General features: G+C 40.7%; 1 protein-coding gene across 4 annotated transcripts in view; it reads left to right on the top strand.

Moving 5' to 3' along the window:
* The window catches only part of IGSF5 (immunoglobulin superfamily member 5), an 850,576-nt gene extending 834,991 nt beyond the window's left edge, over positions 1 to 15,585 (top strand). For all 4 annotated transcript variants that reach the window (XM_085621233.1, XM_085621235.1, XM_085621232.1 and 1 more), the window contains one exon: positions 14,802 to 15,585. In XM_085621233.1, coding sequence (XP_085477359.1) covers positions 14,802 to 14,885 — 84 coding nt within the window. In that variant the 3' untranslated portion in view covers positions 14,886 to 15,585. The remainder of the gene's footprint in view (positions 1 to 14,801) is intronic.
* Positions 15,586 to 16,391: the final 806 nt, after the last annotated feature.

The following is a 16,391-nucleotide window of genomic DNA, read 5'->3' as shown; positions in this document are numbered from 1 at the left end:
CAAATAAGGAATACTTTGTCGAAATCTGGGATCTTCAGCATATAGTCTTGTAGTCCGATACTCTGAAGCTGGAATCTGTTCTGGACGTTCATCGTATCGTCCTCCTTTTCCCGTAGGAAACAGCTGGGGAAAACATCGAGCTTCCAAGCTCTCCTCCCATACACTCACGGGAGTTCCTTTTGCTTTCTTCATCTGAAAGAGATCAATATTGTCTCCCATAACTTCTTTCGAATGAAGAGGATGTATGCTAAAATGTTCATAAATTTCTTCTTCCTTTGTCTTGTCCACTTTTTCAATTTGTCCAGTTGGTGTTTCTGTGTCTTCTTGAAAATCTTCGTCTTCTTCTTCTTCTTCTATATAAATTGATTCATACCATTTGTTATTTTTTTTCAAATACAAATTTGCTCTTTGTACTTTCCGCACATCTACCAGCTCCTGCCAAATCTTCTTATTCTTTGTAGGTACACCATTAACCAGAATAATTAATGGTTCAGTTTCCAAAGTATCCGCATCAATAGTTTCCATATTTTTTTTCAAATCCAAGGGCAAATACACCACTCTACCTTTTAAACCTCTCAGTAAATCTGAAGGAGGTAATTTACCAGTTTTGGGCTCCATACGTACTATGGTCTGGAACGGATGAACACATTGAATGAGTATAGACTCGTATGTATTTAATTCAGAAAGTTCAGCAGGAATAGCATCCAATTCTAAATTATTATGTACAGCTCTGGTCGGCATTCTATTTTCCTCTAACTTGTTGTAACAGTATTTACAAATACGCTGATCTTCACCCAATTCAAAACAATTTTCAAGAAATATATATGTGGCAAAATCCATCCACTTATAATTATCTTCATTTTCACTCTTTCTGTAGAGATCAACATTCCTAGTTTGTTTTCTATAATGAGTTCGGCGGCAACAAATACAAGTAACATTTGGTCTTTCATTAGAGACTATTGCAAATTTTGTTATGTGATCATTAAATGTCTTACTTACAGAAGGTTCTACATTCTCTTCCACTTCTTCCTCATTTACTGTGTCCTTCTCTGCACTGTTTTGTTCAGGACCAAAGTAACAAAACTGAATTTCATCAACAACCTTCTCTACATCTGATACCGTTCCTCGGAACAGAGCCCTATTCAATTCATTTAACTTTATTGCTGGACTTTTGGCAAAATACAACCGTCTCACAAACTTTCTCATTTCAGTATGATGAACAGCCAGCATCCTAAAATGATGGAAAACACTATTGCACACTTTTCTAGATAGACAAGCCAGAGAATGACCCTGCAAACCAGTATTCTCTCTCACTCTGCATGGATCCAGACTTTGAAGCACCTTAATCTTCTGTTTTACACTTTTTTTACTATATTCTCTTAGAAACTCTCGAAATCTGTCAATAGATTCCTGACGCACAGTGCAAATACTACTACAATTCCAAGTGTACACTGGGGCTTTAGGACGTCTCCCCATTGCCTCATCTGCCATCACTTGTACCTCATCTCTTGGAACCATTATCTCCTTCTCCATTATGCAACCATTTTTTACTTCGTATGAACGACCTCTGGTGTCAACTGCATGCAGCAAACTATTACTGTGAAAATAGCTCTCTTCATTAAAAAAAGGTTCACTACTTGAACTATGCATCCACTTTCCTAAAAACCCTTTACAAAAGTTTGTTCTGTTCACTACTCTTTTGCTTTTGCTTTGTGATTTCAGTACATTAACCATTTTATCTAATGTACGCATCCTATTCAAAATTAATATGAATAGTTTCCTTTTTAATTCTAATGCTTTTGCTGCAATGGCTTCAATTTCTTTTTTTCTCTTGTAATATTTTGCCTTTTGCTTATATTTCTTCACATCCTTTATCAAATTGGACATAACTCTTCTCTGAAACATTTTTCTACGTATCTCTTTAAACGCTGTTTTTCTGTTTATGTAAAACTTTTCAGTTGCAGAAGGTAGATTTGCATTAACTAAATTCTCAATTTTTTGCTGTTCTCTTCGTTTTGTTACATTCTTCCCAGGACAGACATTTTGTACATTTTTCTTTGTTTTGAATATTTTTTTAAGAAATTGTTTTTTCTGCTTACCAGAAGATTTTTTCTTTTTCCCAACATGAGCATCTTCTACTAACTTTGGTCCTCCAGTTGTCTTCAAATATAGTTTTTTTTTTAGCGTTTTTTGAACTCGAGATTTTGTAGGCATCTTAAATTTTGTTCACTGTTCTTCAGCAATACCTGAAAAAAACTAAAAAAAAATCCTTTATTGTATTTAAATATATTACTACATTTCTTTTCACAATAGTCACAAAACAAAATTTCTTTGCCAATTTGAATGCACACAAACTGCTCTTTTTTTTGGGCAAGTGAAAATCTCTTTTACAAACTGTCACATTATGAAACCACTTTTCAGATTTTTTAAAAAGCCCATGTCCAGAGTGCTACACTCCAGCAAGGGCAACCAGCCTTAGTGAAGCTCAATGTATTTGCATTACAGACTGAAACCTGAAAACCCCACTCGCTTCTAAATACTGTGCATGACTATACACGGCAAGCACATGGGTGTGTGCTAAGACTCTGCTTCTTCCCCCAAAAATTCACTCCCCCTTTCCATCTAATGCAACTGTGAAATCACCAGAGCAAGACGCAATAAATCTCTGCCTATAATTCCTCTATGCACACAGAGTCATGTTTTCACATTAGTCCCAAAACGAAATTTCTTTGCCATTTTTAAAGCACACTTACTGCTCTTTTTTTTTTCGGGGCAAGTGAAAATCACTTTTACAGACTGACACATTATGAAACCTTTTTTTTTAATTTATTTAATTGCACTTGTCCAAGCTGTTTTTTTCAGACCACCACCATGTGTATTCGCGGTGACTGCCTACACTCCAGCAAGGGCAACCAGCCTTAGTGATGCTGAATGTATTTGCATTACAGACTTAAACCTGAAAACCCCACTCGCTTGTAAATACTGTGCATGACTATACATGGCAAGCACATGGGTGTGTGCTAAGACTCTGCTTCTTCCCCCAAAAATTCGCTCCCCCTTTCCATCTAATGCAACTGTGAAATCACCAGAGCAAGACGCAATAAATCTCTGCCTATAATTCCTCTATGCACACAGAGTCATTTTTTCACATTAGTCCCAAAACGAAATTTCTTTGCCATTTTGAAAGCACACTTACTGCTCTTTTTTTTTCGGGCCAAGTGAAAATCACTTTTTACAATTGGAAATCACTTTTACAGACTGACACATTATAAAACCACTTTTTTTGATTTATTTAAATGCACATGTCCAAGCTGTTTTTTCAGACCACCACCATGTGTATTCTCTGTGACTGCCTACACTCCAGCAAGGGCAACCAGCCTTAGTGATGCTGAATGTATTTGCATTACAGACTTAAACCTGAAAACCCCACTCGCTTCTAAATACTGTGCATGACTATACATGGCAAGCACATGGGTGTGTGCTAAGACTCTGCTTCTTCCCCCAAAAATTCGCTCCCCCTTTCGATCTAATGCAACTGTGAAATCACCAGAGCAAGACGCAATAAATCTCTGCCTATAATTCCTCTATGCACACAGATTCATGTTTTCACATTAGTCCCAAAACGAAATTTCTTTGCCATTTTTAAAGCACACTTACTGCTCTTTTTTTTACGGGGCAAGTGAAAATCACTTTTACAGACTGACACATTATGAAACCTTTTTTTTTAATTTATTTAATTGCACATGTCCAAGCTGTTTTTTCAGACCACCACCATGTGTATTCTCTGTGACTGCCTACACTCCAGCAAGGGCAACCAGCCTTAGTGATGCTGAATGTATTTGCATTACAGACTTAAACCTGAAAACCCCACTCGCTTCTAAATACTGTGCATGACTATACATGGCAAGCACATGGGTGTGTGCTAAGACTCTGCTTCTTCCCCCAAAAATTCGCCCCCCGTTCCATCTAATGCAACTGTGAAATCACCAGAGCAAGACGCAATAAATCTCTGCCTATAATTCCTCTATGCACACAGAGTCATGTTTTCACATTAGTCCCAAAATGAAATTTCTTTGCCATTTTGAAAGCACACTTACTGCTCTTTTTTTTTTGGGCCAAGTGAAAATCACTTTTTACAATTGGAAATCACTTTTACAGACTGACACATTATGAAACCACTTTTTTTGATTTATTTAAATGCACATGTCCAAGCTGTTTTTTCAGACCACCACCATGTGTATTCTCTGTGACTGCCTACACTCCAGCAAGGGCAACCAGCCTTAGTGATGCTGAATGTATTTGCATTACAGACTTAAACCTGAAAACCCCACTCGCTTGTAAATACTGTGCATGACTATACATGGCAAGCACATGGGTGTGTGCTAAGACTCTGCTTCTTCCCCCAAAAATTCGCCCCCCCTTTCCATCTAATGCAACTGTGAAATCACCAGAGCAAGACGCAATAAATCTCTGCCTATAATTCCTCTATGCACACAGAGTCATGTTTTCACATTAGTCCCAAAACGAAATTTCTTTGCCATTTTTAAAGCACACTTACTGCTCTTTTTTTTTCGGGGCAAGTGAAAATCACTTTTACAGACTGACACATTATGAAACCATTGTTTTTAATTTATTTAATTGCACATGTCCAAGCTGTTTTTTCAGACCACCACCATGTGTATTCTCTGTGACTGCCTACACTCCAGCAAGGGCAACCAGCCTTAGTGATGCTGAATGTATTTGCATTACAGACTTAAACCTGAAAACCCCACTCGCTTCTAAATACTGTGCATGACTATACATGGCAAGCACATGGGTGTGTGCTAAGACTCTGCTTCTTCCCCCAAAAATTCGCCCCCCTTTCCATCTAATGCAACTGTGAAATCACCAGAGCAAGACGCAATAAATCTCTGCCTATAATTCCTCTATGCACACAGAGTCATGTTTTCACATTAGTCCCAAAACGAAATTTCTTTGCCATTTTGAAAGCACACTTACTGCTCTTTTTTTTTCGGGCCAAGTGAAAATCACTTTTTACAATTGGAAATCACTTTTACAGACTGACACATTATGAAACCACTTTTTTTGATTTATTTAAATGCACATGTCCAAGCTATATTTTTCAGACCACCACCATGTGTATTCTCTGTGACTGCCTACACTCCAGCAAGGGCAACCAGCCTTAGTGATGCTGAATGTATTTGCATTACAGACTTAAACCTGAAAACCCCACTCGCTTCTAAATACTGTGCATGACTATACATGGCAAGCACAGGGTGTGTGCTAAGACTCTGCTTCTTCCCCCAAAAATTCGCTCCCCCTTTCCATCTAATGCAACTGTGAAATCACCAGAGCAAGACGCAATAAATCTCTGCCTATAATTCTTCTATGCACACAGAGTCATGTTTTCACATTAGTCCCAAAACGACATTTCTTTGCCAATTTGAAAGCACACTTACTGCTCTTTTTTTTTTCGGGGCAAGTGTAAATCACTTTTACAGACTGACACATTATGAAACCACCATGTGTAACTACAACAAAAACAATTCCCATTTCTATTATTCATTTCTTAAGTTACCACATACATCCCCTCTCAAACTGTAAACTCACCTTTAAAATTAGTTAGTTGTGAAAGAAATGTGACACTCAAACAGCAGATTATCAGAGCCAGGATCTCTGTTGTGTTCACCTCTCTCCTCTCAGCAGAACCAGATAATGGCAAACTTTCCCTCTATTTTTCCACACATATACATGTAAGTTTCAAATCTCAGTGCTTCCCCCTTTTTTTCAAATGTAATCACACATTTCTATTGGTTGAAAACCAACCCTTTTCCAAAAGTACCCTTCCCCCAACTTGACTTCTGCCTAGTACCCTTCCCCCAACTTGACTTCTGCCTGCTACCATAGCAACAGCTCATGGAACACTGCTGTGTAGAGTTAGGTCAGAAGTTCGACACACAATGTTTCAATTCCACAGAGCAAGAGTGCTTGACTTTTCAAACCTTACAGCAAATCCATAGTACTGTTCTTTGGTTACACATTTTTTTGTACCAATACAAAACATGCTTCTATTAATTTACACATACAGCCTAGTTTTTATTCTAGAATGGTATGAAACAGCCAATCAGTTCTTTTTGTTTTGAAAAAAATATGTATGCCTCCATTTCCAAACTGTCTTTCTTTTCATATTGCCATTCTACTGAAAGACACCTCCTGAGTGCATCCAGTTCTCCTTTGAAGATGTTCACAGTGTGGATTGTAGGGCACAGCTATGTCTTCTGGAGTGAAAAGTTTGCAGAGAAAACAGGTATGGTGAGAGACCTTGCTTTGCCAAATGTAGACATTAAATGGATTGGTCAGAGAGGGTTAAAGTGGCACCAATTGATGCCATTGGTGAAATCCTTCATTCAAATCCAACACCCTGACCTCATAATAGTGCACTGTGGTGGCAATGACCTAGGCACTTTGACTGGGGTAGGTCTGGAAATGCTTATGAAGGACACCTTTGCACAACTGTTTACACTTTTCCCTAAAACTGCCTTTGTGTTTTCCAACATATGCCAAAGGCAAAAATGGAACTGGTCCAATCATTTCTGTCCGCAGTTTGCAAAGCAAGAAAGCACGTCAACAAATCTGTTTCTGCTTTCCTCCGTGACTATGGTATGGGTGCCATTTACCACAACAACTTGCGTTATGACATGCAAGACATTTATAGAGGAGATGGTGTGCACTTCAATGATGAAGGGAACAGAGTCTTCCTCTTGAAACTTAGACTCTGCATCGGTACTTACTTGTAGGTACCACTAAAAAAATGACTTCATAAACACAACAGCTCTTTTTAGAGCTCCCTAATTTCTAAACTCTTAAATCTGCTTTTCATTTATTTATTTTTATTTTTTTTACCGTACGCTTACCGTAAGCTTACCGTACGCGTACCCCGTGATTTTTTTTAAAATCAATAAATGTTTTTTTTGTACTTTTCTGTCCTTCTTTGACCCCCTTACAAATGTTAGGGGGTCTGTAACTCTCCTCATTGCTCCCTTTCCTTGTTTTCTCTGGTTTTTTTCTGAGTGAAACACACAAAATGGCGGCCGCCGCTTCCTGGTTTCGGCCGATTCGAATGTTTACTAAGATCTATGGGCCAATCAGAATCTCCTTCGCGCACGCCATGTTTCTTCCGTACGCTTACCGTAAGCTTACCGTACGCGTACCCCGTGATTTTTTTTAAAAATCAATAAATGTTTGTTTTGTACTTTACAGTCCTTCTTTGACCCCCTCACAAATGTAAGGGGGTCTGTAACTCTCCTCATTGCCCCCTTTTCTTGTTTTCACTCTTTTTTTTTCAGAGTGAAACACAGAAAATGGCGGCCGACGCTTCCTGGTTTCGGCCGATTCGAATGTTTACTAAGATCTAAGAGCCAATCAGAATCGCGCTCGCGCACGCCACCGTACGCTTACCGTAAGCGTACGGTAAGCGTACCGTAAGCGGGCTCAGATATATATATTGATTTAAAGGCTATTTTCACAGAATCTACTGAACAGATTTACACCAAACCTACAAAAGGCACTTCCTTGACCTAGGGACTACCTCTCTGCCAAATTTTGAGTAATTCTGTTCAGCCGTTCGGGCTGTAGCTCGTTCTAAAGGTCCTATGGAAAAATGCATGGGAAAAACGCGTTTTGGGACCCCCCTTTTATCTCAGCCCCCGCTTGACGGATCCCCCCGAGACTTTCAGGGTAGGAGCGGAGCGTAGCGCCCCACCTATTTTGAGAAATTCGCGAGGATTCGTCGACCGGCGCCAAAGTTATTCAAAATAGAATGTTGAGGTTTTCCTATGGAAACGTGGTCCTAACTATAACTACCTACTGGCGACCGCCAGTAGGTAATATATATATATATATATATATATTTTCAACACCAAACGGTTCCCTCCACCAGGAACCAAACGGAGCACTCTCTCGGGAAAAGAAGATGCATTTATTTCGTTCATTCTTTACAGAAATGCATCCATTTCACTTAGCATGACGCGTTTCAGCGAGTCCGCCTTTTTCAAATGCTTCAAGTGAAAGTCAGTGTCGTGCAGGTGAGTATGTAGTCCACTTAACTCCTCCTGCATAATGGTCAGCAAAGAAGGACCACAGCATCACTATGGTACCTTCTGTCCATTGCGCCCGCCATCATTGATTGGTATTTAAGTCCATCTTAGTGATGTTTCATCTTAGTGATGGTATTTGTTTAAGTAACATTTCATACATTGGCGGTCTTTATATTTTCAAAAGTGCGCTTTGACATCGGAGCGACTACATTGCACTTTGTCCCCGTCGTTAACCGCAATAATGTCCATTAGATCTGTAGTACCTGAAAGTGCCGGTTTAGTAACTGCACCTTGCCATACAGTGATGTCCCAACTTTTTAGTCAGCAGGCACAGTTGTTCCTTTGGACTGCGGCGGTTCAGGCAAGTTCACTTCTACAACTCTCCAAATGCCACTAACTCCGCCGAACTCCTTTGCTGACGGGTGCCTCCGGTGAGCATGTGGCTTGCTCACTACAATTTCAACACCAAACGGTTCCCTCCACCAGGAACCAAACTGAGCACTCTCTCGGGAAAAGAAGATGCATTTATTTCGTTCATTCTTTACAGAAATGCATCCATTTCACTTAGCATGACGCGTTTCAGCGAGTCCGCCTTTTTCAAATGCTTCAAGTGAAAGTCAGTGTCGTGCAGGTGAGTATGTAGTCCACTTAACTCCTCCTGCATAATGGTCAGCAAAGAAGGACCACAGCATCACTATGGTACCTTCTGTCCATTGCGCCCGCCATCATTGAATGGTATTTAAGTCCATCTTAGTGATGTTTCATCTTAGTGATGGTATTTGTTTAAGTAACATTTCATACATTGGCGGTCTTTATTTTTTCAAAAGTGCGCTTTGACATCGGAGCGACTACATTGCACTTTGTCCCCGTCGTTAACCGCAATAATGTCCATTAGATCTGTAGTACCTGAAAGTGCCGGTTTAGTAACTGCACCTTGCCATACAGTGATGTCCCAACTTTTTAGTCAGCAGGCACAGTTGTTCCTTTGGACTGCGGCGGTTCAGGCAAGTTCACTTCTACAACTCTCCAAATGCCACTAACTCCGCCGAACTCCTTTGCTGACGGGTGCCTCCGGTGAGCATGTGGCTTGCTCACTACAATTTCAACACCAAACGGTTCCCTCCACCAGGAACCAAACGGAGCACTCTCTCGGGAAAAGAAGATGCATTTATTTCGTTCATTCTTTACAGAAATGCATCCATTTCACTTAGCATGACGCGTTTCAGCGAGTCCGCCTTTTTCAAATGCTTCAAGTGAAAGTCAGTGTCGTGCAGGTGAGTATGTAGTCCACTTAACTCCTCCTGCATAATGGTCAGCAAAGAAGGACCACAGCATCACTATGGTACCTTCTGTCCATTGCGCCCGCCATCATTGAATGGTATTTAAGTCCATCTTAGTGATGTTTTATCTTAGTGATGGTATTTGTTTAAGTAACATTTCATACATTGGCGGTCTTTATTTTTTCAAAAGTGCGCTTTGACATCGGAGCGACTACATTGCACTTTGTCCCCGTCGTTAACCGCAATAATGTCCATTAGATCTGTAGTACCTGAAAGTGCCGGTTTAGTAACTGCACCTTGCCATACAGTGATGTCCCAACTTTTTAGTCAGCAGGCACAGTTGTTCCTTTGGACTGCGGCGGTTCAGGCAAGTTCACTTCTACAACTCTCCAAATGCCACTAACTCCGCCGAACTCCTTTGCTGACGGGTGCCTCCGGTGAGCATGTGGCTTGCTCACTACAATTTCAACACCAAACGGTTCCCTCCACCAGGAACCAAACTGAGCACTCTCTCGGGAAAAGAAGATGCATTTATTTCGTTCATTCTTTACAGAAATGCATCCATTTCACTTAGCATGACGCGTTTCAGCGAGTCCGCCTTTTTCAAATGCTTCAAGTGAAAGTCAGTGTCGTGCAGGTGAGTATGTAGTCCACTTAACTCCTCCTGCATAATGGTCAGCAAAGAAGGACCACAGCATCACTATGGTACCTTCTGTCCATTGCGCCCGCCATCATTGAATGGTATTTAAGTCCATCTTAGTGATGTTTCATCTTAGTGATGGTATTTGTTTAAGTAACATTTCATACATTGGCGGTCTTTATTTTTTCAAAAGTGCGCTTTGACATCGGAGCGACTACATTGCACTTTGTCCCCGTCGTTAACCGCAATAATGTCCATTAGATCTGTAGTACCTGAAAGTGCCGGTTTAGTAACTGCACCTTGCCATACAGTGATGTCCCAACTTTTTAGTCAGCAGGCACAGTTGTTCCTTTGGACTGCGGCGGTTCAGGCAAGTTCACTTCTACAACTCTCCAAATGCCACTAACTCCGCCGAACTCCTTTGCTGACGGGTGCCTCCGGTGAGCATGTGGCTTGCTCACTACAATTTCAACACCAAACGGTTCCCTCCACCAGGAACCAAACGGAGCACTCTCTCGGGAAAAGAAGATGCATTTATTTCGTTCATTCTTTACAGAAATGCATCCATTTCACTTAGCATGACGCGTTTCAGCGAGTCCGCCTTTTTCAAATGCTTCAAGTGAAAGTCAGTGTCGTGCAGGTGAGTATGTAGTCCACTTAACTCCTCCTGCATAATGGTCAGCAAGGAAGGACCACAGCATCACTATGGTACCTTCTGTCCATTGCGCCCGCCATCATTGAATGGTATTTAAGTCCATCTTAGTGATGTTTCATCTTAGTGATGGTATTTGTTTAAGTAACATTTCATACATTGGCGGTCTTTATTTTTTCAAAAGTGCGCTTTGACATCGGAGCGACTACATTGCACTTTGTCCCCGTCGTTAACCGCAATAATGTCCATTAGATCTGTAGTACCTACTGAGTTAAATGCATCTTCTTTTCCCGAGAGAGTGCTCCGTTTGGTTCCTGGTGGAGGGAACCGTTTGGTGTTGAAATTGTAGTGAGCAAGCCACATGCTCACCGGAGGCACCCGTCAGCAAAGGAGTTCGGCGGAGTTAGTGGCATTTGGAGAGTTGTAGAAGTGAACTTGCCTGAACCGCCGCAGTCCAAAGGAACAACTGTGCCTGCTGACTAAAAAGTTGGGACATCACTGTATGGCAAGGTGCAGTTACTAAACCGGCACTTTCAGGTACTACAGATCTAATGGACATTATTGCGGTTAACGACGGGGACAAAGTGCAATGTAGTCGCTCCGATGTCAAAGCGCACTTTTGAAAATATAAAGACCGCCAATGTATGAAATGTTACTTAAACAAATACCATCACTAAGATGAAACATCACTAAGATGGACTTAAATACCATTCAATGATGGCGGGCGCAATGGACAGAAGGTACCATAGTGATGCTGTGGTCCTTCTTTGCTGACCATTATGCAGGAGGAGTTAAGTGGACTACATACTCACCTGCACGACACTGACTTTCACTTGAAGCATTTGAAAAAGGCGGCCTCGCTGAAACGCGTCATGCTAAGTGAAATGGATGCATTTCTGTAAAGAATGAACGAAATAAATGCATCTTCTTTTCCCGAGAGAGTGCTCCGTTTGGTTCCTGGTGGAGGGAACCGTTTGGTGTTGAAATTGTAGTGAGCAAGCCACATGCTCACCGGAGGCACCCGTCAGCAAAGGAGTTCGGCGGAGTTAGTGGCATTTGGAGAGTTATATATATATATATATATATATATATATATATATATATATATATATATATATATATATATATATAATACTTTAGTAGTATTTATTTTCGTATGGTCCACTGTGCCATACCCTTTATAAGTTTAGACATAGATTGGGTTTCCGTTTTGATTGCTTATATTTCTTGGACAGGTAGTCCTGGAAAGACATCTAGACAGGGAAAGCGTGAAGTATCCATTCTTTTCAAACCTGGGCAGCTCCCAGAGGCAAAATGTTTACCCCTCTGCAAAACACTAGGACTAGGATGCCGGACTAAGCGTTATTTTAGTGGTGAGTTAGACAGCTATCAATCTGGCATTCAATGCTCTAAGGAGGCAAAGCCAATCCATTTTAACATGTGAAGGAGAAAGGGGTTTTGCCAGGTGTGTTCTGTATCATAGATGTATGTTCATAGGGGAGAGAGGATGTGGCGTTATGGCCAGAGCTGCCGACTGTGGAACTGTAGAACCTGTTTCAAGTCTCAGCGTCCTGTGATGCTGGGCAAACCACTTCATCTCCCTGTGAATGTGGTCATATAAGGCCCTCCAAATAGCTTCGGGTCGAGCCTGCACTTTCTTCCTGCTCTCAAGGAAACTGGGGCATTTGTGAAGACATATATCCTTTGCTTTAGCTGTTTCTAGAGTTGTCATGCACAGTTCATGTTGTATGGCTTTTTAGAGGGCATATGGATGCCACTGCAAGGAGTCAGCTTCTTGCCAACACACACAGACATGTTGATAAGCGATGAGCTGAGTTACTATGCTACACCGAACACAACAGTTGGGAATGGCCAAGCCCTTTACATGTGCAGTGTATGTTCTTTCTGGGACTCAGCATCTCGCAGATGGCACTGTATTCTACCACAAGGAAGATGGCATGTTGCGAATGGATAAACATGTTAACTTGTGTATGAGACATGCTTGTCTTCCTCTGGGAACCGCCATCTCGCAAATGGCATTAAGGGAGGTAGCATGATGAGAATGGCCTAGGATCTTGCCTCTTGCATGTGCAGTGTGTGTTTTCTCTGTCAAACGCCATGATGCATTAAGTGCTACCACAGGGAAGGTGGCATGTTGAGAATGGCTAAACATATCGACTTGGCGTGTGCAAAGCTTCTTCACTGGGAAAGGTTATCTTGCATATGCCACTGAATCCCACCCTAAGGAAGGTGGCACATGTCAAAAAGTGCCAAACGTGATGACATGTACAGTGCAGTGCACATTTCCTTTGGGAAATGCCATCTTGCAGACCTCATTGATGTGACCATAAGGAAGGTGGCATGTTCAGGATGGCCAAATGTGTTGACTTGTGCTTGTGCCGTGTATGCTTTCTTTTGGGAAACGCCATGATGCAGATAGTATTAACTGCTACCATAAGAATGGAGTAGTTATCAAAACATGGCCAAACGTGTGCATGGGTAGTGAGTATTTCCTCTGGGAACGGCTATGTTGCCGATGGCATTGAAGGCTACCATAAGGATTGTGCCTTGTTGAGAAAGGCCATCCGTGTTGAGTTGTGCATGCTTTGTACGTGTTACCTCTGGGAAGCTCCATCTTGCATACAGCATTGAATGCTAACATGTGGATGGGGGCGGGTTGGGAATGGTTGTATTTTGGAGAGGGCATTGAACCGCACCATAAGGAAGATGGGATATTGAGAACAGAGTTAAAGATTACACATTCCCTTTTGTGTCGTTGTCTAGTTCTCTAATATTTAGATTGCAATCAGTCTGCACTGAACCAAACGAAAACACTTAATTTTAAACAAAGTAGCACGACGTAAACGAACCTTATGCTATTCTCATTTTATTATTTGCATCCATATCAAATAAAAAGTAATATTTACCATAAAAAAACACATTAATTGCACCTCCTTATACATATTCATTATCGAAACAATTACAGCTATTCAGCAACTTATGTAGTGTGTTTTTGTATTCTGATACTTCTTTCAGCAATTATTGACACAATTCATACAATTCATATACAATGTATTCTACTATAATCTTTAAAAAATATAATTATGTTAAAAACAAACCAATTATTTTTGTCCTTTTGTAAATATTACATTTTATTTGATATGGATGCATATAATAAAATGACAAGAACATAAGGTCCGTTTACGTTGTGCTGCTTTGTTTAAAATTAAGTGTTTTCTTTTGGTTCAGTGCGGACTGATTGCAATCTAAATATTAGAGAAATAGACAACGACACAAAAGGGAATTTTTAATCTTTAACTGTGTTATGTAACCCGGTCCCTTTTGGTCTAACCTGGGTAACTCTCTTTTTTTGGATATTGAGAACAGATACACATGTTAACATGTGCTGTGCAGTGCATGTTTCATCTGGGAAACTTCATCTTGCAGGTGACATTGAAAACTATCAAAAGGCAGCTGGCATGTTCAGAATGGCTTAACATGTTGACCAGTACATGTTCAGTGCATGTTTCATCTGGCAAACGCCGTCTTCCAGAAGGCACTGAATGTGCTTAAGGAAGGTGGAATGTAGAGAATGGCCACGTGTTGACATGTGGAGTGCATAGCTCGACCGGGAAAGTCATCTTGAAGAATACTACCACAAGGAAGGTGGCTTGTTGCAAATAGCCAAGCATGTTGATTTGTGTAGTGTGGGTTGGGTCTGATGCCACCATAGGGGTGAGCATAGGGGTGTGTTGATTCTTTTTGTGGATCCATAATGGGGAACAGAAGTAAATGTCAGATGGGGCATCACCAACATATGCCTTATGGTATTGCTAAAACATGGTAGGAACACCACGTAGCCTGTTACTGATGAATGCTAATGACAGGTTCTATATCTTGTAAATAAAATGTCAACTTCATCAGTATTTTTGCCATTCCTACTTGAACATATTCACAAAAACTAACACTTTTTAACGCTAGAAATAGTGTTTTGTATAGCAGCTAATATTAACGTATGAAATATTCTCTGGCATTCCTCCATGTGCAGTATTTGAGAATGTCTATGCAGTGGTAAACATGGTGGCTTAGCATTTGCATTGATTGACAAGATTTTTACTCTTCTTTATACTTAGGTCCCCGGCCATTACAAGGGAGCATTCTATCCTGGGTATGATTCCACCAATCCCCAGAAGGTGAGACATCTGACGCATGTTTAAACATGGCCACTCTTCACACCCCGAGAGGCGTCGTTTACTACACATCGACAAGGATCCATCTCAGAAGAAAAAGGTGGATCCCGGTGCTTCCATTTCTCTGCGATCCCAAGAAGGCGAGTGACATGCACTGTACCAGAATAGGATCATGAGAAGGATCGGCCAATGCATTGTCCAATTGGTTTTGAGTAGTGTACAGTGGTGTCGGATATCAGAAAAGTTGTGTCAACTGGCGGACGCGGAGAAGATACTTCGGAAGTTCACACTATCATGTCAGTCATTGCTCAGACTCTTCTAATGTCATGCATCAAACTGACAAAGTCCAAAGTCTATATTACAACTTCCAAGTCTCATAAAGTATCCAATCTACATGAACAGGACTGGGGTGAAATATGATTTATGAATCTATGATAGATTCTCAAACTGATTTTTGAAACATGCAGCATCCTATGCAATATGTAATTGCTTCTGTTATTTATTGCTCAAGGGAAGAACCTGATCTTCATATTAACAATGTGCATTGTAAGCTTTGATCCAACATACAAAGGGCCCTGGAGGAAATATGGCTTCTTCATTCTTCTTCTCTTTGTGCACTTTTCACAAGCGATTACAATTGGTGTGTGGGAATGGCACATGAAGGTATATTCACAGAGTAATAAAAAGAATATATATATATATATATATATTTAATTATAAACATTCATCATAGTACTGCACGTATGACTATCTAATGGAAGTGCATTTTCACTTGAAATAATAACTTACATTCATTATAAGTGTGTGTGTGGTATGCTACATTTTGGAGCAGTTGATTGCCCAATCCTGCTTGAATCTTCACATGCTTTGAGTAGGTGGTAAATGTCTGAAAGAGCTCATGTTTGGGGTCAGGGGAGGGTTGTGGGGATGGGAAGAGAGAAGAAGGGAAAGGGAATGTGTTGCTTTTTAGGGGGAGCATTACGAGCTCTCACGTGCTTAGGCTTAGGATTGGGCAGGGGCTGGGAACTGGGTCTAGGACCACATTCTAGCCCTTTTCTCTAAGGGATTTCACTGGCTGGAATTTCAAGCCGGTAAAATCGGATCTGGTGTTCTCATATCCGCGAAATCTGGGTGGGGGAACATCGTCCAAAATATATATGTACAAAGTGGAATTCTACATAAGAATTCCGCACACCCTGCTCATAGTATGCACCTAACAGCGGCAATGCAGCATGGACGTCAAATCACCAAAATGCCAGGGGTAGCAGAAATGAAACTACTCGCCCTTTGATCTTCACTTTCACTCACATGCACATGCTTACACATACACACATAATCACAAACTCTCTAACATAATCACACTCTCACCCGCAAGCACACACACAATATATGTTTTAAATCATTTTTTTTTACTTACCTCAGCTGCCAGGAAGGTTAGATTCCAGCTAATTGTACTTCATTTGTTATTACACTAATAGTAAATCATGTAATACTATTCACTATTACTGTTATAAAATTATAGACAAAAAACAA

This window comes from Triturus cristatus, chromosome 8 (assembly GCF_964204655.1).
Source record: "Triturus cristatus chromosome 8, aTriCri1.1, whole genome shotgun sequence".
NCBI lineage: Eukaryota > Metazoa > Chordata > Amphibia > Caudata > Salamandridae > Triturus > Triturus cristatus.
Note: the sequence above shows the minus strand (reverse complement) of the source record. Positions and strands in the feature narration are given on the sequence as shown.